Raw genomic sequence first — 25,878 nt, 5'->3', positions numbered from 1 at the left:
TACATCTTAATTGCAAGTGTAAATACAATGATTGAGGATAGTGAAATGAAATAATTATCAATTATAAATGCCATATTTCCCATGAAAAGCCTGGCAAGCCTGGCTCTGACAGAACAGCCTGCTTTCCCTACTTCTTTTGAATAAATAAAAGTGATTATCCTTCATTGGCAGTAATTTGTTCATCTTTTAGCCCTCATTCACAGGAAGAAATTTCCATTTCAGTGCATATCTTTCACAACTATTGCCATTTCTTGATTACTCTATCAGGAAACCTGTTTCAGCTCTGGATAAAATATTGTCTGTCCTAGAAGTACTGCATTTCTGCTTCACCGTTTTATTCTGTTTAATGTTTTCAGGAGATTGTGGAATGTAGTTGTATTTTAACAATCATACTCTTACTCGAGTCTCATGCTTTGTTGATTTCAGTCTGTTCCCCTCATTTCTACCCAAATAGCTTTTGCCTGATATGGGAAGAATTGTGGCTATTTAAGGAGCAAAGTAATCAAGCTTGATGCAACTGGATAGCATCTTTCAGCAGCTGCTGTTCACCCTGGGTTTGTTACAATAGAAGTTCAGCAAAAGCACTTTCTTTGTAGTGTCTTCTGTTTGTTTTATCATGAGTGCTTCTCATCAGAAACATTGATTGTCTGTAGCAGCTGGAGAAGTGACTTGGAGTTAGTGCATTGGGAATGATACTGGAGCTGAAGTGAAGGAGGAATTCCCCCACAGTGAGACATGCTGAGAAGTCAGGATAGGGAGAAGAAGAGTGAGTGGGCAGGAGTGTCAGTGACAGAGAGCAGGAGCTATGACAGAACCTGTCTTGAGGGGGTGGATTTGGGAAACAAATAAGAAATTATGAATTGGATTCTAAGATAAGGAGTTGCCATTTGTCCAAGGCACTGCTGATACAGTGTGAGGTCAATGACTTCCAGATAGGTAGTCACCCAGGAGGAATAAAGTCCAGGAAGGATATTTGTGGGGCAGAGAAGGCGGCGAAGGGCAACAAATGTAAATTTTCTGTTCTGCTCAAGTTTTCTGCACACCCCAAAGTTTAGTTATTGTTAAAAGTGACTGATTTTTTTTTCTGTGCTCTCTCCTGTTCTTTTTCATCTTGTAAAAAGGTTTTTTTTTTTTTTTTTTTTTTCAGGTGTTCTAAGCTTTGCATCTTACCTGCTGCCTAGCTTGCTAGTCTCTTCTTGGCATGCAACCTGATCACAGCATGAAATTCAAGGCTTAGAGAATTGCATTTTGGGGATTAGTGCTCTGTGGTTTACCAAGGTTTATATTTCCCTAAGTTACAATCCCTGTAGAGTATTCCTGCATGGCTATAACTTTACTGCAGACAAAGAAGCTTTATTTCAGGGCTGCCTCTTATCAGTTGGTTTATCTTGTCAGATTTGAATAGGAGAAGAATAGTTTTGTGAAAACAATAGAAGGGGAAAGTTGATGTGTTCAGAGATCTAGAAAAAAACTGTTTTGTTTTAAAATGGTTTTAACTTCTGAGATTCTTTTGTACAAGGAAAATAGCTGCTTCAATGCTAAATACAGTTCAGTACGTAATACTTTGATACTTCCTTTGTGCTACCCTGCTTCCCATTTGTGGAGTTCTGGCAGCTTAGATCATCGAGGTTCCGTGAAGTTTATTTTTTTTCATCTACAAAATGCCTCTTTTATAATAGCATCATTTTGGGGAAGGAATTGTGTTTCACAGATTATAGAGGATGGATTACATTGTTTCAAAATCTTTGTGAAGCGCAAATGAAACACAAAGTTTACAGCGAGAGCTCTGGAATGGATTTGTCCTTCCATGCAGTGAGTTGCATCTTACCTTACTGGTACGGCAAATAGAGGAGAACTGCATATCTTTTATTTTTTATTTCTCAGTAAAACATTTCATTTGAGTATGATAGAAGATAAATTGTCTCTGCAGCCATATCTGAGCAAGTAGCAAATGTGTTCTTGAAATGGCAGCAGTGGGGAAAGATTTCTCATTGTGTAAGATCTTGATATTGAAGGTAGTGCCATCATACTCTCCAGAGTGCTAAAAATATACAGCCTCCAAGAAAACACCCCAAAACCCAAAGATAAGTTTAATTAGATGCTTTTGATAATAATTTGTCAAAGACATTGCACATTCAACTGAGAAATGTAAAGTTTGGGTATTAGTGTAAAAGTGACCGGTGAAAGTGATAAAAGTTTCAATTTCTACAAGTAAGGGCAAGTGACAAGTAAGTGCAAGGAATCATCCATGTTGCAAAATCTGTGAAGGGTATCTAAAATTTTTGTGCTTTAAATGTATTACTTTCTTTTGCCAGAATTTGTTATGGTCCTTTAAATCCCAGATTTCAGTCATGAAAATCTTGCTTTTAAGTCACATCATGGATGCTCTGAGCCCCAGCCTGCATCACAGATGTTGGCAGTGATACCATCACATCCTCATGGAGGGATGCAATCTCTCTGTCTTTAAATGAATGTCTAATAAATACCAGAAGTTTTTTCTGGGTTCAATTTTAGATTGGAGAATTGCAAAGAAACAGTTATTCAAACTTTTAAAACAAGAGTAGCAGATAAAGGGAAGAAAGTTGGCAAAAATATGGTGAGGTTGCATGAAGCCAGAAGGAAAATTTTGAACCATTCTTTGATAAGAGAGGAATTCAATGGCTCTTTACCTGGGAAAAAATTAGAGAAGAGGGGAAACAATTAGGACTTTGTTGTCTGATGGAATACAGAATATTTGCTCAGGTTTTGTGATGTAAAATGTAGAAATTGATCTAGACAGATTACTAAAAACTTGTGTTTATAATTTCACATTTTAAAAGTTCATCCTTTATTTTTGGCTTAAAAATGGCAGTGTATGTGTTAAATAAGTTTTGACTTTTCTCTTTAAGAAAAGAATGTACAAAATTATTGCAAGTTTCACAGTATTCCACATGTGAAACTTGCAATAATTTTGTACATTCTTTTCTTAAAAAGGTCTGCAGTAATGATACACTTGAAGGTTAAATCACTGTAATAATTATGGAATATGGCAAAACTTTGTGCAGTGTGCAAATGGGCTTTGCATTGACCTATTAGAGATTTGGAAGTGCCGCTCTTGCTGCTTCACAAAGCATTTTTGAAGGGGAGAGTGCTTTTAGTGTTTGACTTCTTTTGAGTTTTTTAGATACTATCTATACTGATTTCATATTCGACTTTTAATCTATGTTATTTTTCTTTATTTTCCTTGTCTTCTGTATTACTTTGGAGTACTTCTGCATCTGCTTTTCTTTATGCTGTTAAACTCCATCCTTTCTTTTGCACTTTATTCAGTTTAACTATATCTAGACTAATTAGTCTCAGTTTCTGGCTGTTACATAGTGAGAGATGATCATAGTGTTACAAAATTCGTTTTTTGAGATGTCTACAAATAAGATCTGAATCTGCTTCTCTTGCAGTCTGCTTTGATAATTAAATGCTTTTGTGTATAAACTTTCTCCATTTTAGACGTTTTGGAGTTTTTCTAAACCTTTACAGAAAAATTCTGATTGCAGTGCTGTAAACATTAGCATATGCACTCCAGTTATACACAGCTAAGGTCTCTTAGTTCAGGATAATATTTTCCTTCTGCATGAATGTTTGTAGTTTGGGGATTTATGTTTATGAGAATATTTGTTATAGTAGAATGAGGGAAGAAGGAAACTACTTCTGCCACCTAATATATAAAAACTGTATGATATATTTAAGAAAAATACCTCCTTTCCCAAGTTTAATCAGTGTCTTAATTTACTTTTAATTTTGTTTAATGATCTTGTGGTATGGGAAATTAGTGGCTTTGCAGATGAAAAATGTTTGAGTAAAAAAAAAAATGCATTCATCTTCTTAGTTATCATCTGTTCCATTGACAAAAGGCACAGATGTGAAATTTATCTCAAGAATTAAATTTATAATTATTACATCATTCTCAAATTGATAAGTCTTACTCTCTCTGGCATGTGATTTCAAGCTACTGTTCACATAACAGGAATAGTTTTAGTCATTGAATGGTGATTGTAAATCTGAGACTGTGTTTTACATTATATTTATTTTTATATTTTATAAAAAGTGTATGGCAGAGAAATAAGCTTTAGTTGGAGAAGAATATTTTGTTAATGACTCTACAGGGAAATGCCGGTCATTGCACAGAACAGCAAACGTGCAAGCCTGAAAAGTATCCATGGTGTATTTTCTTTGAAAACTTCTGGTTTTGCCATTATCCATTATAATCATAGACTTCCTGGACATGCCTACAAAAACAACAATAGCTCTGATTTTTAATAGGAAACTGGGAAGTCAAGGAACTCAGTAGCAGAATCTCAAAAAGCCCATGTGTGGTACATGCTGTATTTCTGATGCTAATGTCTTCTTTCCTCTCTTTTTGCCCACAGCTGTAGAACAAGTAACAGGAAGAGTTTGATGGGCAGTAGCCAGTCTCCAGCTCTGCCTCGGCCTCATTCACCACTCTCAGCTCATACAGGTGATTTTATAACTATGCTACTACTGCTGTTCTGTAATAGCAAAAAGTTGGATTTCATCCTGTCTCAATTTCTGTTTTATATTTAGATCCATAAATCCTATGTTATGATCAGTCCAAAAATATCATTTAACTATTTTTTATTTCTCCACCTTGCATTCTGGTAGATTTTTTTCTCCCCCTCCTACCTTTGCTCTTCCTATAGCTTGTACCGCATAAGGTAGGTAGTGGAGTCTGTATTACATTCTGATCCTGGAACTTCTGCTCCCGAGGATTTATAGTGTCAGGCACTTTGGTGGTAGTTGCTGTACTTATTGTTGTATTTATTGTTGTAGTTGCTGTATTTATTGCTGTGCATGGCAATAAATTGATGATAATTTTGTTTTTCTTTTCAAACATCTGAAACACTTAAAGCTTGAATGAATGTCCATAAATAAATATTTAATTTATAATAATTGCCTTAATTTTTAATTAACATTTTTAGCATATCACCTCACATTTACACAAATATTTATTGTCTTTTTATTTTTGAGGGTGCATTGGCAATAACCACAGGCCAGAATGAAAGCACCACACTAATCCTTGTGTGATCAATGACTGTGAATATTCTTGCAGGGTAAACAAGAAGGTGCAGAGCTTCACATGAATTTTTGAAGTATATTAAGGTATCTCCAGTTTTCTTATGGAAGCAACATTGTTAGAGAAAACCTGGTGGTGATTTTTGCTCTTAGAAGCAGCTGCCACAAGTAGGAATCCAGGCAACATGAAAATTTTTAAAGAGTTCAAGTCAGTAGTGCATTTAAAACAACAAAGTAAAACATGGTGCAGATTGTTTTGAAACTGGAAAATTAAATTTTGAAATGTTTGGAATGCCATTCTGGATCTCCCAAACACAGAAATTTCCATTTGGAGGAGGAGATTGTGGTCACCATAAAAAGTGTCCATGGTTGTGCTGTGCTGACTTGTGGAAAGCAGTAACAATGCTTGCTCTAGCATGTCTGCTGCTGTAAATGACTATACCATCTGTTTTGAAATGGAAACCTTGGGACAGTGATGCCTGATGAACTCTGAAATATGGGCTGACCAGCACATGTTGCCTGGGATTTGGATATAGGTTGTGTATTTGATAAATGGTGGAAAGTTTCTGTCTGGCAGTGGACTTAGGCTTTCATCAAGTTGCTTCATCTTTTGAATTGATTTCTCAAACAGCAAAAGAGAAATAATATTTCTGATGTCACAGCTATTGTCAAGTAGCTGAGAAGGTTGAAAACCAATTCTATAAGTAAAAAGATTAAGTGTAAGTGGTTTTTTCATAAACTCAGCAGTATGTACTGTTTATTCAAAAGCATATTACAGAAATCTGACAGCTTCTCCCATTACACAGGATACAGTAGGTTCTCTTACTTGGCTATTTCCAAAGGCATGTGTGCTAGGCACTTGAGCAGCACTAGTAACCCTCATAGTAAGTCTCATCACATGTATGCGATTAATGTTTGCATGTGTATGTCCAGCTGTGTTATTAGCTTGTTTCTGTAAATGGGTAATTATAGTAAATATTCACACAACTATTGGATCTTAGCTCAGCTGGCTAGTGTGCCTAGACAAGTCTGTACATCAGATCCCTGTGACTGACTGTCATCCTAATGCGCACAAATAAAAAAGCTGCAAATTTAGTAAGCTAAGTACTTTCCTCTACACAGGCAGTAGGAGTTCAGTGTTTCAAGTGTTTAATGTCTGTAAATCTGTGAGAATGTCAGACTTGGGAGGCTGGATTTACAGTGATCCTGTGATTTCTGTGTTGTCAGAGCTGCCAGGTGTTAAACTGCACTAGGTTCTGCACACTTGCATTGCCTTCCTCCTCTCTGTTGTGGCATGTACAGAAGGCCTGTTTCCTTGCAAAGTGTGGTAGAGGGATGTGACAAGAGACTGTGTGTGCTGTACAGCTTGCTGGGTTTGTTCTTCTTGGCCCTCCTTGGCTGAGAGGATTTGCTCCAAGTCAGAGAGTCCTCCTTGACTCCAAGGAGAGAACCTGGTATATCTCCTGTCCAGCTATAGATGATTTTAGGGTCTTTTTTGAAGCTGAGATTCTCTTAGGAAAGTTCTTTAAATTGGAAGTTTTTACTTTACAGCCAGATCATCTGCCTGAAGCACGTACCTCAAGCTTAAGTTTCAGAGAGACTGAAGATGATCCTCTAAAACCTTCAAATATTTCTTACTAACTTGTGCTTTTGGAAGGGGGAACAGTAGAAGAGGGAGAGGCAGACAAAAAAGTTCCCAGTCCTTGGGGAGCATGTAGCAAGCTGAATGTGCAGCAAAGTGTCAGTGCTTGCATTTACTGAAAACAAACAGGTTTATTCATTAGTCTGTTTTTGGCTGAAGTGTGGTAATAACATGCATTTTTGACAAATATGTTCTTTTGAGGTTGTGCAGAATTTGGAGGACATTGAAGAGCATGTGCTCTAGAGAATTTTTCCTTGTGTGTTTTTAGAGTTCTGTTTCATTCATGCAATCTGCCCACATGAGTTCAGGCTGAGGATCAGGTTGCATGCTAACATCTGATTTAACTTCATGAGACCATTGCACAATTTCTTGTCACTGGGTTGTCAAAAGAAAATACTGGTTCTTGCATCACTTGTCTTTTTTAAGGGACTCATTTTAACTGATGAGGAAGCCAGGAACTTTAGGCATTGAGGACTCTTAGTATCACCTATCCTAGAAATCGTTAGCTTCCTCACATTGCATGTTAGGCTTTTTCTTCTGCTGGATCCCACTCCTGTACTCCCTACTCTCAGGTGCTCTATCCATCTCTGGGGAGAGCCTGCTGTTGCCCTTACTGAAAAGAGTTCCATTCGTTGCTCTTATTTAAGTGGACTAGATTCTTAATGTTTTTACCATCTTAGTTGCCAGCTGGGATTAAAGCACAACAAAAGGATAAAGACCTGCAATAAAAGCTAAGTACCATGCAGCTGCTCACCTGCCCATCCCCCCCTACAGCAGATAGAAAAATTAGAAAAAAAAATCAAAAGTAAAATTTGTGAGTTGAGATTAGAACAGTTTAGTAACTGAAACAAAACAAAAAAATACAATATTACTACTGAAGATAATAATAACAACAATAACAATTGTAATGAAAAGGGGAGAGTGGTGTATCATACCCAAGAGAAGCAAGTGACCCACAATACAGTTGCTTACGAGCTGCTGACCAATGCCCAGCCCAGCCCCCAGCAGCAGCCAGCCCCTCCGGGCCAGCTGCCTGCAGTTTACACCCTGCACACGCTGCTCTGTGGTGTGGAACATCCCTTTGGCTGCTCGGGTCACTGTCCCGGCCGTGCTCCCTCCCAGTGCCCTGAGCACGTGGTCGCTGGCAGGGATGGGACCCTGAAGGGCCTTGGCTAAGGGTGAGCACTGCTCAGCAGCAGCTGAAGCATCGGTGTGCTGCCAGCGTTCGTCTCATGCTGGCTCCAAACACAGCACTGGACCGGTGACTAAGAAGAAAATTCTATCTCAGCTGAAATCAGCATGCCCTTTACTCTAGACTGTTCTAGTTGAGTGGAATCAAAATTGTCACACTCTTGAAAATCCACCCGGGATCAATTTCTTTTAGTTATCATCTTAATAGTCTTTAGTGTTATCCTTGGCTTTGTGTGTAGTCCTAATGAGATGGTTGGCATTGGTTGGGAATTTGTTGTCCCAGAGGCATCTGAAGTGAGTCTTTTCTTTCTTTGTGAGGACACCCTTGGATTCCCTAACAAGCTTTTCCTCATTGCTTGTTGAGATCAAGCCAAATACATTCTCAGTTAACTCTGCATGGCATACTTGAGATTATTTTATTTGGACCACTAGTTTAAGCTACTTGGGTTTGTTTCCCCAAAGGCCTCCCATCTCTGAGGACAGAAAAGTGCTGTGAGTCCTCTGTGTCAAATGTAGCAAAGTGAGTGAAGGTGTGTTCTGGAATCTCAAGGTGGAGCTCTCTTAGAGCTCCTGCATAACCACTCCTGCCAGTGCCTCTGACTTTGCTCAATAACATTTTCATCTTTGGTATCTGCAGACCAATCATTTAGAGGTCTGGCTGCAGCTTTGGAAGCAATGTGCTGTTACTTCAGATATGCTGAAGAGCTCAGGTAGCTACTTTAGTCTAGTCATAAACTACTAGTCATAAAGTAGCTACTTTAGTTTAGTCATAAACTGGATTTGAACTAGATTGGATGTGAATAGGATTGCTGTGTTTTAGAGGACGAACATCTTGGATGTAAGCATAGTTCTTCAACTGCATTTTATACCTATGTTCTTCCTTATAGTCCTGTTTTTCATCCAGATACAGTCTGAACTGGAGGTATCAGCTGTTCTATAGTTTAGATAGAAGTTCTTTGAGGAGGACCAGTGGCCCAAGTTTAGGGTAATAATAATTGCCTCGTATGAGAAAGTCTAATATAGAGATCTCAGGCAAATTATCCCCCCATTCTTCCCCCACAGTTTTCATTGCTTACTCTGGAGATAATAGAAGATTTTTCCTACAAGGGAGTTTGTTGTTAATCTTTACAGATGCTAGCTGATTGGGACAAGCACTGAATACTTACATGGAGTTTTTTAACTATTAGCCTTGCTATCCCAGTCATACTCAGATTCATGTCAGATGGGAGGGAGAGACAAGTGAGACAGTCTTATGAAGTAAGTAAATTGTGCAGACTGCAGGTAGTGCATGAGTGGCACCTGTCAGGGAAGGGGCAGATTTGTTTGTAAGCAACAGTGACCATAAAAGCTTCTGGGATACACTAAAGTGTTATTAGAGCAGTAGGTAGTCCAAGGATTGGGAGCCCATGGGGTAAGGTCTGAGACTCAGGATGATAAATGAGATACGAAAAAGACAGTATGTACAGCAGATACTATATGTCTGTTAATGTATGTTAATTGCCAATACAGTGTATACAAATCAGTTTTTCTCTAGGCAGGACCTGTAGCTGATTGACTTTACAGACAGAAATGATCTCTGCAGACTTTAGTTTGCAACTGAAGCCTTTTGCCATGCCTTATGCATCCAGGTAAAGATCACACAGTATCAGCTTTCACTACATAAAGTGTTTCTATTTCTTGCAAAAATAGAAAGCATGCTGGGTAATACCTTTAGGCTCATTAGCAACTGCCTTAGGTTAGTGGTGAGGACATCCTTTGCCTTTAGTATTTAGGCTGAAAGGTGTTAAACCTGCTGAAAAGTACTTCTAAGTTTTCCATGAGCTGTTGAATACATAGAGAATTGTGGGAAGCTAAGAGTTGCAGCATAGCTTGGATGGTACCTGGTGCCTGTGTCATTAATGGGCTTTTCCAGCTGATTGTCTGATGCTGTGTAGGCAGGTCATCTGCACCACCCAGCCTGCAAAGTGAATGATTATAATCTCAGCAAGTCAGGGCATTCAGGTGTCCCCACCTCAGAAGTCACAGGAGCTTCTTCATGTGGTTGATACTAACCCCTAATGATTAATAGACACAGGTGGTGCTTCTTAATTGTATCTGCTGAAGGAGCAAGATTTAGCTGTTAGGAACAATGCTGTAAATTTTATTTGTCTGTATTTTAAGAATATTCCATGTGGTGCCACTGAGATGACTAGGACAAGAATTGTAAGATAAGTAGGAAATTGTTTAAGGGTATAAAGAGGCTTGTGCTAAAATGAGGAATATTATAAAGTGTGAGTGGAGGTTATCAGTCGAGTCATCCGGTTTTGTTTTTGTGGCCAAACATTTTATTCTTATAAGTGGCAATGGCAAAAATTACTGTAGCTTACACAAATTTGGAAGACATCCAGTATGACATAACATCGGGGAACTGTTTTGAAATAAGTGAATGACTTGAATAAAAAAGAATGAAATTGCAATATGCAGCATTTTATACTGGAGGACCTGTAACAGAAATGTCTGTGATAAACTGTGAAGTCACCTATTATAGAGTTTAGTTTAGGATCTCACTGCATTTTCGGTATAACATGATGTTTGCAAGGACCAGTCTAGTGGAGCTTTGAAAATGAAATCTCAGAAGATGTATAAAGAAAGTAATTTTCATTTAAATTTGGAAAATATTTCATGCCACTGTACAGTGTCCTGGTTAGATTTCATCTGGAATACTGCATACGTTTATTGTTATACATGTTCAGGGAGAAGGGCAGATGGGATAGAATGTGGGAGATTTCTGTATAAGACTGAAAGATATTGCTTCCTTTCCTTAGTAATGGAAGACTGGAAGATGATATTCTAATCTAAACCAGTCAGAATTGCCTTTCTCCCTCCCCTTCATGGAGTAGGAAGAGAAACACATGCTGGTCATATATACTGGAACATGAGGGATCGTAAAGAATTGTCCACCCAAGTATGGCAGGGACAAACCTGACTTTCTCTAGGAGATTGGATAAATAGGTATAAGGCCCCAAACAGCTCACTCAATGAAGTTGTTAAATTACTTACGGTTGTTCATGTACCTCAAGTTGCATACACAGGGGAAATACTGACAAGATATTCTCAAGAGGTCAAACAACAAAAACAGCTTCACTGGCAACTTCAGAATATCAAAGAACTTGGGCAAAAGTTCTAGTGTAACATTCAGTCAGCATTGATCATTTCTCAAAGATTTGACTTGGCCCATTGAACTTAGCAAACACTAAATGGGATTGATTTTAAGTTACTCAGAAATTCTAAGAAGAGGTGATTAGAAGAAGGAGAAGAATGGAAAGACAGAAAAGATACAGAAGTGCCCACATACAGTAACCAACCTGTGAGTTCCAGCACCGTTCATGGAGAACTTCCCCAAGGAAGTGAGGTCTAGACAATGCCATGGCCTTGTGTTTGGCCTTAAATGCCCCTGGACTTCCTGGGCCCTTTCCCCTGGTGGGTTTTCCAGTCATTTGGCCACTCAGGAGCTGGGTTAGAGGCTCCAGAGGGCCATTGCCTCCACTGTGCCAGAGAGTGACATCTCTGTTGTTCTGTGATACAGGCTTTAGGGGGCTGGAGGTGTACAGGGCCGGGCACTGCCTTGTCAGACCAGGGTAAGGTCTGACCTGCCCTTTCCTTAGCACATATTTATCCCAAAATGTCTCGAGACATCAGTCTTTCACTGTGGGATTACATGATGCAATTCCCTAAAGCAAAATTAAAGTTTAAGAAGGTTTTACCTCCTCTTGTAATCCTATTTCTAGGACTTTTCAGACTTTCAGGTTGACATTTGGTAGAATGCTGACTGTTAATAGTGTGGTCTCACTATGTCAGGGGCTCACTGCTTGCATCAGATAATTCTGAGAGATGTACTTTAGTTAGCAACATGGAAGCATAGTAATCAGCAAAGCTGTTTGCACCATATATTTTAAGGGAAAGAAAGCTATGCTTGTAAATAAATAAGGCCCCATAGTGTGTTTTTGTGGTGAAGTATAGAAATGCTAAAAGCTGGGATATAAAGCAGGGCTCTGAATGTCAGATCTTGAAAGAAAACTCGTGCAATATATCAGTTACTCTGACTGCTGTTATATGTATAATTACAAAAACAGATTTGCTAAAACAAAACTTTTTATTTAGCATTTCTTTTGGGTGCAGTTAATGGTTATGGAAATTTCAAATCATCTACTGGTTTAAGGACAGGAGAAGAAACTCTAAATAGTAAGTTACATGCAGATAGAAATTAAATCCTGTAAAAAAAGCACTCTCAGTACTTAATTAATGGTTGGAACATGTAGAGCTTTCTTGTAGATGGATTTAAGGATCATACAGACCTTCCTTGCCATAGCTGAGGCAAGTTTTTTGCTGGTTTCAGGTATAGTCAATCCAGATTTTTAAATAGCCTGAGCTCCTCACTTTTTGGAAAGCGCCTGCAGAAGTATTCAGAATGATTCCTCTAGTGTAGATTCTGCCCAGCTGTATGTTCTACTGACTAATGCTGTTTCTTATGGTAAGAATGTCAGACCTGTAACTGCAGGTGGATGATGTCTTGTGTATTACTCAGTTCACAGTCAGGACTCATCACCGTGTGAACTGACACAGAGGAATGTACAACTCATCATTGTATTAATGGAGCACTGATGTACTGTGGTACACTTTAAAAAAATTCAAACTGGATTTGTCTTTGATCCATCAGGAATTTGGGATAACAATTATCATTAATCTGGTATTCCCTCCATACTAACAGAAAATCATTGCTTTTGAAACTCGTTGTTTTGTAGGTAGACAGCTATTAAAAGTACATTAATAATATGCAGTGACTGTAACATACTTTTTAAAAAATATTTGAAGTATCTTCCCTCAGTGGCAAAGACACAGGATTTCTTGAAGCTACTTGCAAAACAACCACAGTTTAATTGTCTTGATACAGTTTTCTTAACAATAGGTACTTGCAAAATGAGCCACCCTGTGTATTGTTATGAAGCAGAGTATTGTTTTGTTACATTAATTGCCTATTCATTGTGTCTCCCAGAGGATGCTGGAGTTAATTGTCTAATGCCTGACCACCGGTCCAGTTTACTTTACTAAATCAAACACTTGGGCAGTAATCCCCATCACATAGAGATACTAAAGCATACAATGCAAGCAGATTTCAAAGAACAGTAGGCTTTGACTCATCAGCAAGCCCTGCACATATGGACAGAGAGGTAACTGGCACTAGATTTTATTTGAAAGTCTCCCAGGTGTTGACTTGCAGATGGGTGGGTGAATACCTTGATGGATGAAGGTCGCATGTGAGACTCTGCTTCCAGCCTGTCTTGCTCCTCTGGAATACTACACCTTATACCTGTAATAGCACTAGCTGTTTCTCCAGTCATTAGGGGTTTGTATTCTCATTCTTCGTTTCCAGGTTTGTCTGAGTTCTTACAATTTCTAGATAAACCTTCAGGATTTAGTATCCAGCTATTATGTGTATGGCATCACCAGTCTTGTTATTTTAGAAGCTGATTTGCTATTACAAGTAATGCTTCCAAGCTGATTTTCCTAATAACAGGATCTGATGCTCTTCCTGAGTAAGACTTTGACTTCTTAAGGTTTTGTCTGTAAGGAAGTGATCTGTGTTGATTCTAGCAACATAGTTTGCAGCATTGTGACTCCACAAATCCAAATCCACACCGATAGCTATAAAATTGCTACATTATTTAATCATATTTTTTTCTTCTTTATGAAGTTTTTGTGTGTATTTTAACCCATGGACAGTAAAGTATGTCCTTGATGTGTGTTAAAAGCTTGTTTATATCCATATATAACTTCAGCTAGCAAAACAAAAGGAATTGGTTTACAAAGCCCCATATTCTGATTTGTGAAACTGTTTCCTGTCAAAAGCTGTTTGTCTCACTATGTTAAGGCTAATTCTATGCTCTTCTGCCAGAGTTCAAGGTAGCTTCTTTGTCTTTTTTACTTACCTAAGCCACAACACACTCCAGATTACAGCTGATGTTTTTCTAGTGTGGCAGTTAATGTTTGTGACTGTTTTATCTGCACAGTGTTAAATTATTTTTTTTTTAGCTTATTTTTGTTAAATAATTTCTGGTCTCAGAAAAAGAAATCCAGTTAGCTGTTAAATTGAATGAACTGTCGCTCTCAGTAATTCGGTGTTTACAGTTGATAGAAGGTAAGAGTAATTTTTTTTAGTCCCCAGCTAAAGATGGGAATTTATGGCTTCAGATTCCCTCTGCTCCAGTCCATTCAGGGAATGAAAATCCTTGCCACCTTGAAATTATTGAGGCCCTCAGCAGTGTCTGAAGGGTAATGAAGAAGCTGGGGTCTTGAGGGGATGCAGAGAATGTAAGAAGGCATAATTCTGCCATGATAGATTAATGGCTAAAAAAAACTTGGGGGTATTGGCCAGTGAGAGTGGAATCCATGTCTCATGAGGCTGTGGAAAGAGCAGCTGCAGAAGCTGCTCAGTGCAGCTCAAAAAGCATCTTGCATCTGCTTCTAGACAAAATGGGGAGGGGGGTAGTGTGGGGATGTGTGTTGATCACTCAAGGTTTATGCTTTCTCATGTAGAATTAATGCAGTCTGTTATGGATATCACTGTGATAAATGCAATGTTGATTCAAACATTTGGATAGCAGTCAAGGCCACTTGAAGCCCTTTAAGGACTTAGTTTTTTATAATGGCCTTTTCACACATAGGTAGTGATTTTCCCCTCAGAAATTTCATGTTGTTTCTAGCTGGCTATATAGGAGCTATTTTTTAATCAATTGCTTTTGTTTCAGTCTCATTTATGTCCAAAAATAAAATGCTACAACAAATGCATTACTTTTTTTTTCTATTTTCATGTGTTGCTGCTACAGTTATTTTAAAGAAAAGTTTAAGGAAAGATTGATTGTTAGATGTATGCCAGTACTACTTAATATTGGATCCTTTTGGCTTTTTTTTTGTTTGGGTTTTTTTTATTTGGGGTTTGTGGTTTTTTGTGTATGTTTAGAGGTATTTTGTAGGTTTGGGGATTATTTTAGAGGCCATTTTTATTCCTTCTAAAGGAAGGAATACAGTTTCTCCTTTAACTATACAGGCAGAGGGGTAGAGCAGCTCTCAGCAGCTGCTCCCTTTCTGTACTCATGCTGGTCCACAGGAGATCAGGTGTTCTAATAGAAAGAGGTAACAAACTCCAAAGTTGAAACCTGTTCACAAAATGCAGGTAAGGGTAAAAAAGTTCAGTTCAGTGTGTTGTCTGCTTGTTTGTTTTGGAGATAGAAAAAAATGAGCCATGAAAAAAAAAATTGCCAGGAAGCCTGTGAAAATGCTGTAGAGACTTCACATATGGGCTACATCTTTGATAATGATTTTTCTATCTTTCATTGTTTTGTATAATATTTTAAAAAACCAATATTTTTTGTGACATTAAAAACCTATTCTTCAAGCTAATGTACTGGTTTCTTTAAACAATTATCGAATTGTTTTGAGAATTTTCAAATTAAAAGGCTTAATGAACAGTTCTCGATGAATTACAAAATCCAGTCACTAAAACACGAGTCAAAATAAGATTCTGTTCCAGAATTTATTTTCAGAGCAGCTGTGAAAGAAAAAATTCTGAAATTCATTTCGAACCCACTGGAAATGCATGCATTGATACGTTTGAATGTTTTTAGTGACTTCTCTTCACCCCACCCATCTAATAATAATTTTTTGTGTATCATCTCCAACAGGAAACAGTCCTCAAGATAGCCCTAGGAATTTCTCTCCCAGTGCCTCAGCCCACTTTTCTTTTGCACGAAGGTAAGAGGTTGTTCGTAGTATTCAACATACGTTTTGCATAAAGGAAATGTATGCAGATACAGAAGGTGATTGCAAATACATCTGTCAGGTCTGTCACTTAGAATAATAAGTATTAGCTCATTTTTGTAAACCATTTTAAACCTCAGCGGTAACAAACTACTGAATGTGTGATGCAATGTGAACATATCTTTTTAATTTTAAAAAATAGAATAGTGATTTAATTGTAATAAATCTGATTCAGACATTGTCTTAGTACCATACCTTGAATACCTGTCATTGACCTGTTTCAATATCTGTACCAGTGTCTGTGAGACAATAAGCATTGTCACAGGAGTGTAGTGAGGATTAATTAATGTTAGTAGAATTTTTGAAGGTTTAAAGTGAACTTGAAGTGATTTATGAAGTAAATAATTATTAAATGATCTATAACCAAAGTTGATAGCATGTCATGGGAGACTGCCTGTTTGTGCCAGTGTGGTTCCCCATCATTTAACACGTTGTCACCGTACTGCAAATAACATTTTCATTAGCTCTTATGTCTGTGAAGGTAAGCAGAATTTATATGTTTAGCCAGGAGTATATATATATATATAAAAAATGAAATTGGGATGCTTAAGCAGTGTCAGGCATCTAACTGATGGGTTTGTGCTGAGCTATAACTTGCCTGTAAAGTTTTAGTCACTTTATTTTGGGAGATCAGTAAAGTAGCACACAAAAATTCTCAAAAGTAATTGCAAGAAAATGGCTTAACTTTTTTTTTTTTAAAGCTGCAAAGGGGTGAAAGCTTGCATAATTTTTGAATCTGAATCTAGTTAATTTGTGACAGTAGATCTTGTCAATCTTTCTAGTAGCTTATGATGCTGCTTTTTAAATTATCCTAAGAAAGTTGAATATTTCTTTTGAATCTACTTCCTCTAGATAGGTTTCCTTTTGTCGGAGATACTATCTCTTTAGAGGTTGCATTTGTTTGTGAGCATATTTTTAGAAAGATTCATTAAATCCAGAAATAGTTTATAATGGAAAAAGCAGATGTGAAAGATTGAGCATTGCTTAGAAATACAGCAGCCGAGAAATAGTTTTTCTTCCTACCCATAATCAACAGAAAGTTTAAAATATTATACTTTTGTAAACCTTAGAATTCAGAATTCATGAAAAAACAAAAGGATTTGTTTTCTAGTGTTTCATTTGGATTTTGACCTCTCTAGAGCCCTGTAATGCGCTTTAAATAGATTTTTTAACTGAAGGAAATTTCTCTGATTTAAAAATATCTCACCACTTCAGTGGGATTCAAGAAACATTCAGAGCAATTTTCTGTGGAAACTGATTTTGTTCTGTGTTTATATTGAAAATGTTTGATGGCAATGAAGTTTAAAACTGCATTGATGCAACTTTTTTTCTTATTAATTTGGTGTGTCTGTTGTGGTTGTTTTCATATAAGTTTGGTAGGATGAATTTTCATAGTAAAACGCACTGTGAATAATGACAACGGACTTCTGACTTTATACCTTTTCTGTTATATTTTGTAAATTTAATAGGTATAAAAGGAGGGGAAGGACAAGGGTGATAGAGCAGGTTGAAGGAGCAGGGGCAATGGTGTAGGGGTATGGATACTTTTTTATCCACTGCCACCGAGTCAGTGGGGATACCAAAAAGCTGGGACAGTGTGAGGAAGGGAGAGAGAGGGAAAGGAAATTATTTGAGACCTTCTGTGAAGCTGCTTCCTTAGTGTAGCCCCTTCTCATCAGGCGCTGGCCTTGCCTGCAGCAGGCATAGGAAAGGGACCTGCCGTAGGGATGCCCCTTCAGCCGGTGGGCAGAGCTGGAGGGTGCCTTCCCAGTGCCTCAGAACCAAGCTGGAGAGTCACCTTCCTCTGCCCATGTCTGGTGGGCTGATCAGTGCCCAGGAATAGCCTGTGCCTCTGGAAGTCAGCACTGCTGTTGTGCATACAAGTCCAGCATCTATGAACCTGTGGGTAGGTGACAGACTGCCCTTTCTAGAGCTGCTGGAAAGTGAGTAAAGCCATACTTTAGGACGGAAGCAAATGGTGTAGAAAGAGTCCAGGGGAAAATGCTATAGGGGCTTTTTTCCCATAATGCCTTATGAATGCCTCCTGTTTGCCCATGTTTGCCTCCCAGATGACTTTCTGGGGTAGCCTATCTGCACCCTTGACAGCCTTTCTGTGTGATTCAAGTACCCTGTTCACTATGAGTTATTCAAAGAAATACTTTCTTTCTCACAGATGCAGAATACATGGGTCTCACCCATGTTTAAATACTGCCTAAGTTCTTTCAATTGTGAGCAGCTAAGCCAAATGAAGAGAAAACTACTTTTAGAATGGTGCTTTCATCTGGAGGTGTCTCTTACATACTTGGGTGAAGAAGAGAATGTGAAAGAATGAATTAAGAACAAGATTATGGTAGAGGTGGAAGTTTTTTCCCGAGTTCAGTATTTGACACAATTAGCAGTCTCTAGTACATGTGCTCTTCACATTTTAATACTAATAATGTACTGTAGTTCCTTTTCTTAAACTTTATGTATACAAAGTCCCAGAGTTTTGATTGTAGTTTGTGGATGAATAAGTGGATATATTGGAAAGAAGCAAGGGGCTTTTTAGACTGTTAGTTTGAAGGAAGGGACCACTTAAACCTCTGCATCCATAGGTTTAAGATTTCTGATTTGACATTACTTCAGTTCTTCAAAAATACACTTCAATTAATCTTCAGTTCTTCAGAATTTCACTTTTTGTGTCAGTCAGACTTGTGACATGATACTTGTTAAACAGATCTTCAGTTCTCCTTTCCTAACTGTCATACCACTTGTTAATAAAAACTTGACCTGCTTTGTTATTTATATATTATTCTGCCTTTTTTTTTAACACACTTGAATCAATTGTATTGCAGTCATGGGCATCGAAATGACAGGTAAATTCTACCTTTTCAAAAATCCAAACACTTCTCTCATAGTTGTTTTTTTGTTTGCCGCTTGGAATGTTGAAGTTTCCTGTTGTCTTTGTTACCTCAGACAATGAAGAACATAAATCATGTTTTGGTTATAATCTGTGTATTTATTTAATTTTTTTATTTGGAGGGAGCATGATTTTTTCCTGAAGATTTGTTTTTCCTGTGTCATGTATGTAACATTTAACATTTAGGTTTGGTTTTACCTAATCATTAGCCTGCTAGTTTGCTGATACCCTCTGCTGATGCCACTGAAGAATGCACTACCCTTTTATATCAATCAGAATGTGATGGTTATTCTGTGGCTCAGAGCACAGTGGTCTGCATTTGTTCACAATTTTTTTAATTTGCTTCTCATTAATTTTTATGGGATGGACCTAAAAGTTGTGAGCTTATTGTCCTTTTCTGTTTGTTTTAGATACCAGTTCTGTGGACCTGTTCATTCTCTTTGTGGTTGTTCCATCTCATAGAATTTTAACTATAAATAAAACCACGATAAAAATAATTCATCCTTGGTGAATGCTTGTTTACTGTGGTGCCCTGTGAAAGTATACTGTTTGTTAAAGCCCCTATTTTTACCATGCTTTTGGGATGCAGTTTTACCCAGTAATAATTAACAGACGTTACTGCATTAGGATGCTGCAGTGTTCATTTGACTGACCTCCATTTAATAACTTCCAGGACTGATGGTCGCCGCTGGTCTTTGGCTTCTCTCCCTTCTTCTGGCTATGGTACAAATACACCCAGCTCAACTGTTTCTGTAAGTATCTGTTTGGCTGTGCTGATGGATGTTGTCTGCAGGCTTTAGCTTCTCAAATGTAGCATGCTTCTCTTAGGAAAAGACAATGTAGGTTTTGTTGTGTTTGATAGACTTAGAACTAACATGTGATAGGAAACTGCTTTGCTTCCCTGAAATAGAAGACAACTTTGCACGATGTGTACTTTGCTGAGAGATACTTTTTGGTAGTGAATAGTGTTCAGCTGCTCCCTTTTGATCTGCCTTATTTTAACCAGATAATAGTTAGGTATCAAGTCTTAACTGAGGCTGCCTTGATGACAAGAAGAAAGAGAAACTGTCTATGGCATGATTCACCTGTCCTGGGTTAGACTGCTGTCTTAGGATGAGATGAATCACGCATTAGCCTTTGTTTTCCTTTGGCAATTGTGAGATGTTCGTGCATGATGATAGGTTAGATACATAACCTTTCAGATGGCTGTAATCAGAATAAAAGGAATCCTTTGGGATGCATAATAGAATAAGTTTAACTTACTAATTTTTACCTTTTGGACCAGTTGTTTCAGTGCAATTGTGGTGGTTTAAAAAAACTATTAAACTACAAGTAGGCCACCCCCATTTTCCCCACCCTGCTCCAGTGAGAGGGGGATAAAGGCAAAGACCATGGGTTGAGATAAAAACAGCAGAGAATATGGGTTGAGGTAACAACAGAAAACCAGCAACTAAGGAGTAGGAAATATTGATAACAAAATTTACAAAAGAGAAGGTGCTTTACACACAAAAGGTGTTCAGCACCTCAGCTCAGTTCTGTGTGGCTGCTGAGACAAAGACAAGATGGCATTTGCTCTTTGTGGCTTGCGTTCCCCATCCCTGAGGCTGGAAGAAGAAACAATGAGGGATAAATCCACAAAAAAGCTGGGTTGTCCATGTCTTGCTGTCTGCTGCCAGACTGCTGGGCTCAGCTCTGGTTGTCAGTATTTAGCTGGGTTCGGTTTGGCTCCCCTCAGGCTTGCTTCTGCCAGTGTTTTGTCAGCCCCCCCCCATACTTGTGCATCTCATATGCCACAGCAGTGCCTTGGATCCTGCTCCAGAACTTGGGAGCCAGCCATGGCAGAAATACTAGCCTCTACTTTGTGCATCTGCACATCTCTGTACTGGAGAGGAACAACTGTCTCTTGTTACAACCTGGAGCAGAGCTCTTGGTTGTGGTAGTCACGCCTAGAGGCCGTGGAGGTAGAGCCCTGGAGAAAGCCTGCTTTGGAAATAGCAAATAGTTGACATTTTGACAGTTAGAACACATCACTGCAGTGGAAGTGATGGTCTGTGTAGATCCAACTGTGGCTCTTCAATGTTTTATGCTTTATATGGCTATAAAAGGTGTTTTACCTTTTATGAGTAGCACATTTTACTGAATGGATAATAATTGATTTTTTAAACTGTTTCTTTAGCAATTAAAGTACGCTTTCTCTTCCAACTTCCAGTGGGTTTGTTCAGTTTCTCTTGTGGAACAGTAGAGTTCCAGTTTCACGTTCTGTACAATCGTGAAATACAACTATTTTGTGTTACGATCAACTCTCATTTTATTTTTGCCCACAAAGATTTCTGGAAGGACAATTCTATTTGTCTTAAACCATGTTGGGTAATTTCGTGTATCGTAAGAACTTGTTCTCTAAAGCCCTGATTTTGACCTCTGCTTTCTTTTCTGTGTAGATGTTACTTTTGCCTAGTAAATTCCTTGGTTTCACGTTAATTCTGTAAGCAGTTTCAGTTAGGGCATGTTTGTATACCTCTTATTGGAACTAGATCAGATATGCTGTGCTCTTCACTTAAAATATATTGACATAAAGGAGTTTATATCAAATAAAGGAATTTGTAACACTGTCACTGTTGGAGGAAACAGACTTGTGCTAGAGAGGAGATTAAAAGCTGTGTCAAAACCAGATCAAAATACAGTTTTAATTTTCTGTCCTTATTAATTTCTTTGATATCTTCAGTTTTAAAATGGTAATTCTAATTAATATGCTTTCTTCCCTGCTTAAGTTCACTAGCTGCTGTAGGCATCCTGGAATGTGGAGCAGTTTTACATGGTATTTGCATCTGCTGTCCACACATTTATGGACTTAGATGTCTTAACTTCTGTAATACATCATTGTTGACCTAGCCCATGATTATTTCTGACTAGAATATATAAATAATAACATACTTATATGTCTTTCCTACCATTGAGTAAACAGTTTCTTACTTGTGGAAATAAACGTGTTTCGCGTTTTTCCAATAAATAAATTTTAATTTTTTTGAAGAAAGCAGCAGTAGAGAATTCATGCCATAAATATCAGTGGTGTCCCACTTTAAGAGTAAGGGATCACCCAGATTGGTAAATACTTGTGGTCAAAAGAAATTACAGAATTCAAATGATCCACAAAAACTCACTAAGTTATATTTATAGATTACACACTTGACATAGAAATTGATGTATTAGTCTCTGACCTGCTGTATAAGCGCATGTCAGTGTGTTTTGCATAAAGGGGTGGGTTGGGAAGGAAAGAAAAAAGGAAGAAAAAGGGGGGGATAAGGGGGGAGGAAGAGATCACCTGTCCTGGCTCCAGCATTAGTCCAGCTGCTGGGATATCTCAGGATCCTGGGGATGCCTGAGGCTTGGTGTGTGTGTGGGGGGGGGGGTACCATTTTGTAGAGAAGCTGTTGCCACCCTGAAGGTGGGTTTCTCACTTTCAATGCAAATTAGTGATCACTCACAGTCCAGTCTTTCAAGTCCTTGTGGAAATGGGTCAGAGGGTTTTGGGGGTCTTTGGCAGTCTTGATTGCCCTATGCGCCTGCTTCTCCACCCCATTTCTCTGTTTGTGCTGTGCTGAGCTGTGCTTATCTCCAGGAGGTAGATCAGAGACCTTTGTCCCAGAGGAGGCTGTCCTACCTCCATGTGGCCCCTTGTCCAGTCACATCTTGTTCTTTCTCACAGCATGTTATTGCCAGCAGTCCTTGGCTGTTGTTACCTGAAGGCCTTGGTTGGTGGCACAGCCACCCGGCTGTTGGTGTCTGAGACAAACACATTAGGCTTTATTGTCTTGGCTTCTGCAGTATCTCATGGTTAGTTTCTTGTTCTGTTTTGCCCGAGAATTTGCTATTGCTGATAAGCCCTGCAAAAGCACTTGGATAGCCTTGGGCTTCTAAAACTAGTGACTATTTCTTCACTTCTTGGAGATGTTTTTCATTTTCTTCTTTTAGCTCCTGGATGATACATGTGAATCACAAAACCAAAACTAGAAGTGTACCCATCTAATTGATTTCATGTACTTTTCAGAATCTGAAAGAGCTAGCACAGTTCAGCCTTCTCTTCTACATTATTACTTTTTCTTAGAGGAAATGAGGGACCAGTTCATACAACGCTGTAAATGTACATATAGAACACTCCCTTTTCAGTGATGAATAAATAAAATTCACATTAATCTAGACATGTATCAGGCAGTGAGCAGAATGAGTTTTTACACATTGCAATAGATCACAACTTTGTTCTTCACAAGCAAGTGAAAGTCAAAGTAGGGGCCAAAGTGTCTGTAGTTACCACAGTTATGCTGAGGTGAGTGTAGCTCACTCATTTGTTGCCTATTTTTTTGTTTGTTTGTTTTTTAATATTGAAAGTGATGGGATGGATAGAATTACCTATTTAATGGAAGATCGTGGGTTTAGAAGTGGTGCAAGTACCACAAATACTGGTTATCACAGCAAAATCAAAATTAAAGTACCTTCTGCTTGATTATTCAGTTGGAAAGAAGCTGGTAGTTTGTCTTACTCCAGCACAGTAGGATCAAATCTTTGCAGTTAGACAATGCAGTTGAGATGATTGAGTCTTCTAGGAGAGCACGCCTTATAGCAGTGATGAACTGAGAGACAAGCTGTGTATTTTTCAAACCTGTATTTCTATTTCAGAAGAACATTTGCATTTCCATAATGCAGTACAGTTGAACATATTAAAAAATTTAGCTCTTGTGTGATTTTTTGAACATTAATTGTAGAATGCCAGAAGAACTATTTTGTTTAAGAATTTTTTGCTGTAAGAATTTGGATTTGTACTGAAATAAGAATTTAGATCACCAGAACAATGTACTTTATGCCTGTGATGGTCCTGATACAACTGAGAGTGGTTAGCATGGGAAGATCCTCTCTTCAGTTGTGTTGGATCTAAACTCTGTGGCACCTTGTATGAGAAGAAGTGTGATATGAGTTATTTTCACACTGATCTTCCCATAATCCCCTGAAAGACAATAGCCACCTGTGATGCTCTGTATTGGGAAATTCTCCTGTGCTATAGTATAATTTATTTTACAGAGCATGGCTGCGGGATAACAGGTTAACTGCAACCAACTGCTATAGTGTGAGATAAGAAAGAACTTACTTTTCCTATGCTGTATGCTGAATTATGCATGTTAATGTGCTAAGGCTGAATTTCATGCATGAGTTACAATAACTCAGCAAGTTACTACCTATCTAGTGAGCTGTGGTAGATTCTCAGTGTCCATACCTCTTAGCCCACAGCAAAGCAAGGTAACACAGTCTTCAAACTTCAGCTTGTTGTGATGTGGTGTTGCATTCCCATGTAGACCAGTCCTTGTTAGCCTTTTCTGCTAGTGGGTTTTATTCTTTTTTGCTTTTACAAGACAAGATTTCATGACATCTAGTGTGATAAGAAAACTTTTCTTTTGCTTCTGATCTAGGATATTAGCCTTCACCACACAAGTTGCCAGGAGATTAAAAAGACTTCCTAGCTTCTGTGCTTACTAGCCTGGTTATTATCTGCTGACCTTAGCAATGCAGGGGTAATACTTGTGCAGTACAAAAGTTTATTGATTTCCCTCACTAGAAATGATGTAACAAAGAAACTCTTTACTGCCTCCATTAAAAGAGCACCCAGGCGGGGGCCTTGGTGTTCGATATGAGAAGTCAGATAAGCAGTAATGGGCACATGTAAATTGATACACAGAAGAAATTCATTTTATTGAGAAATACAGCTGGAGTCTGAGGAGCTCCAGAAAGATATCCAAGTTTTTCAACTTCTTCCCTTCTGCAGGTAAAATATAGGGAATGTCTGCATGGTAGTAAGCAGCTTTGTGCAGTCATACAAGAATATTTATGAATCAGCTGACTTGGAAACTGATTTTGGTACCAGAAACAGTAGAACATTTCTCCATGTTTGTCAGTCCACATTAGCAAGACTAGTTGTTAGTGATTTTAACTATGTATGTGTTCTTTAAAAAGTGTACTGGATCCAGGTTCACGGAAAAGTTACAAGTTTTACCTCCAGGCGTCTAATGTGGCTCAGGTAGAGCTGCATAAAAACCCTTAAAATACATAGTTTGGTCATTTGGACTGCTTATGTAATGCAGCTCTGTACATGAAATGTTGCAAGGGTGGTTATGGTGGTAGCACTGCTGTTTTCATACCTGTCCATATCTTCCAGTTTGATACTAAATGGATGGTTTTATTGTAATTCCGTTTGCTTTTTGTGGCCATATAACTGGTCTTGATAAATGTATTGAGTTCTCCTATTCTGTTTTCAGAGTACAGTTTTTAAAAGATATTAATGTATTAATTTTTTCAGCAAAATTTTAGATACAATTTGATTTTATTTTTAAGAGCATTGGTAATGTCTTAAATATGGATAATGAAGTACCTTTATTATGAAGATTTACAATCGGCACTGTGACAATAAGTTGTACTTTATGGTTACCATACTTAGGCCATCCTATTCTAATAATTTACTTTCAGCATACTCCATTTTAGCGGTTCTTACATGTCATTGACATCAGACATCACCTTTGCCTTAGGAAATTTAAATTTTTGAAGTGCAGCATGTCTTCTGAACTGAAGTGGTTCTTTTTTTTAATATTTACTCTATATTTAGCTTATGAGTTTGAGAGTAATTATTTATTTTCTTCTTTAAATTGGTAGTCAGGTATGAGAAACAGTAACTATAATTTTTGAACTTAAATTACATTATTCATTATTCATGAGCACCAGATATGGTCTTGAAAATGATGTTTTTTCCCTCTGATGGACGCTTGTGTTTTCTTGTGCTCTTAGTCATCCTGCTCATCCCAAGAGAAGCTACACCAGTTACCATACCAACCAACACCTGATGAACTACATTTTTTGTCTAAACATTTCTGTACCACTGAGAGCATTGCCAGTGATAACAGGTGCAGGACAACTGCAATGCGCCCTCGATCCCGGAGTCTCAGGTGAGTTTGTGTATCTGAAAACAGGGGATGGATCTAAATTCACATATTGTGGGTAGCATCATGGTATTTTACACTGGTGATGTGTACTGGTTTTGAAATGTCTGAAATACATATATAACTGAGGCTGAATGAAGAGTAGTCTTTAAATACTTGTTCTGGTTTTGGTCATTACTTACTTCAGTGGTAAATATCGTTAAGATAGGTCTTAATGTGAAGGCAGCTAACCTGCAGAGACTATCTTGATG

General features: G+C 38.1%; 1 protein-coding gene across 1 annotated transcript in view; it reads left to right on the top strand.

Annotated features, from left to right (window-relative positions):
- The window catches only part of MAST4 (microtubule associated serine/threonine kinase family member 4), a 102,628-nt gene that overhangs the window by 24,640 nt on the left and 52,110 nt on the right, over positions 1 to 25,878 (top strand). The window contains exons 2-5 of the mRNA XM_059491755.1: positions 4,404 to 4,492; positions 15,619 to 15,688; positions 19,327 to 19,405; positions 25,476 to 25,633. Of these exons, the coding sequence (XP_059347738.1) occupies positions 4,404 to 4,492; positions 15,619 to 15,688; positions 19,327 to 19,405; positions 25,476 to 25,633 (396 nt within the window). The remainder of the gene's footprint in view (positions 1 to 4,403; positions 4,493 to 15,618; positions 15,689 to 19,326; positions 19,406 to 25,475; positions 25,634 to 25,878) is intronic.

This window comes from Ammospiza nelsoni, chromosome Z (assembly GCF_027579445.1).
Source record: "Ammospiza nelsoni isolate bAmmNel1 chromosome Z, bAmmNel1.pri, whole genome shotgun sequence".
NCBI lineage: Eukaryota > Metazoa > Chordata > Aves > Passeriformes > Passerellidae > Ammospiza > Ammospiza nelsoni.
Note: the sequence above shows the minus strand (reverse complement) of the source record. Positions and strands in the feature narration are given on the sequence as shown.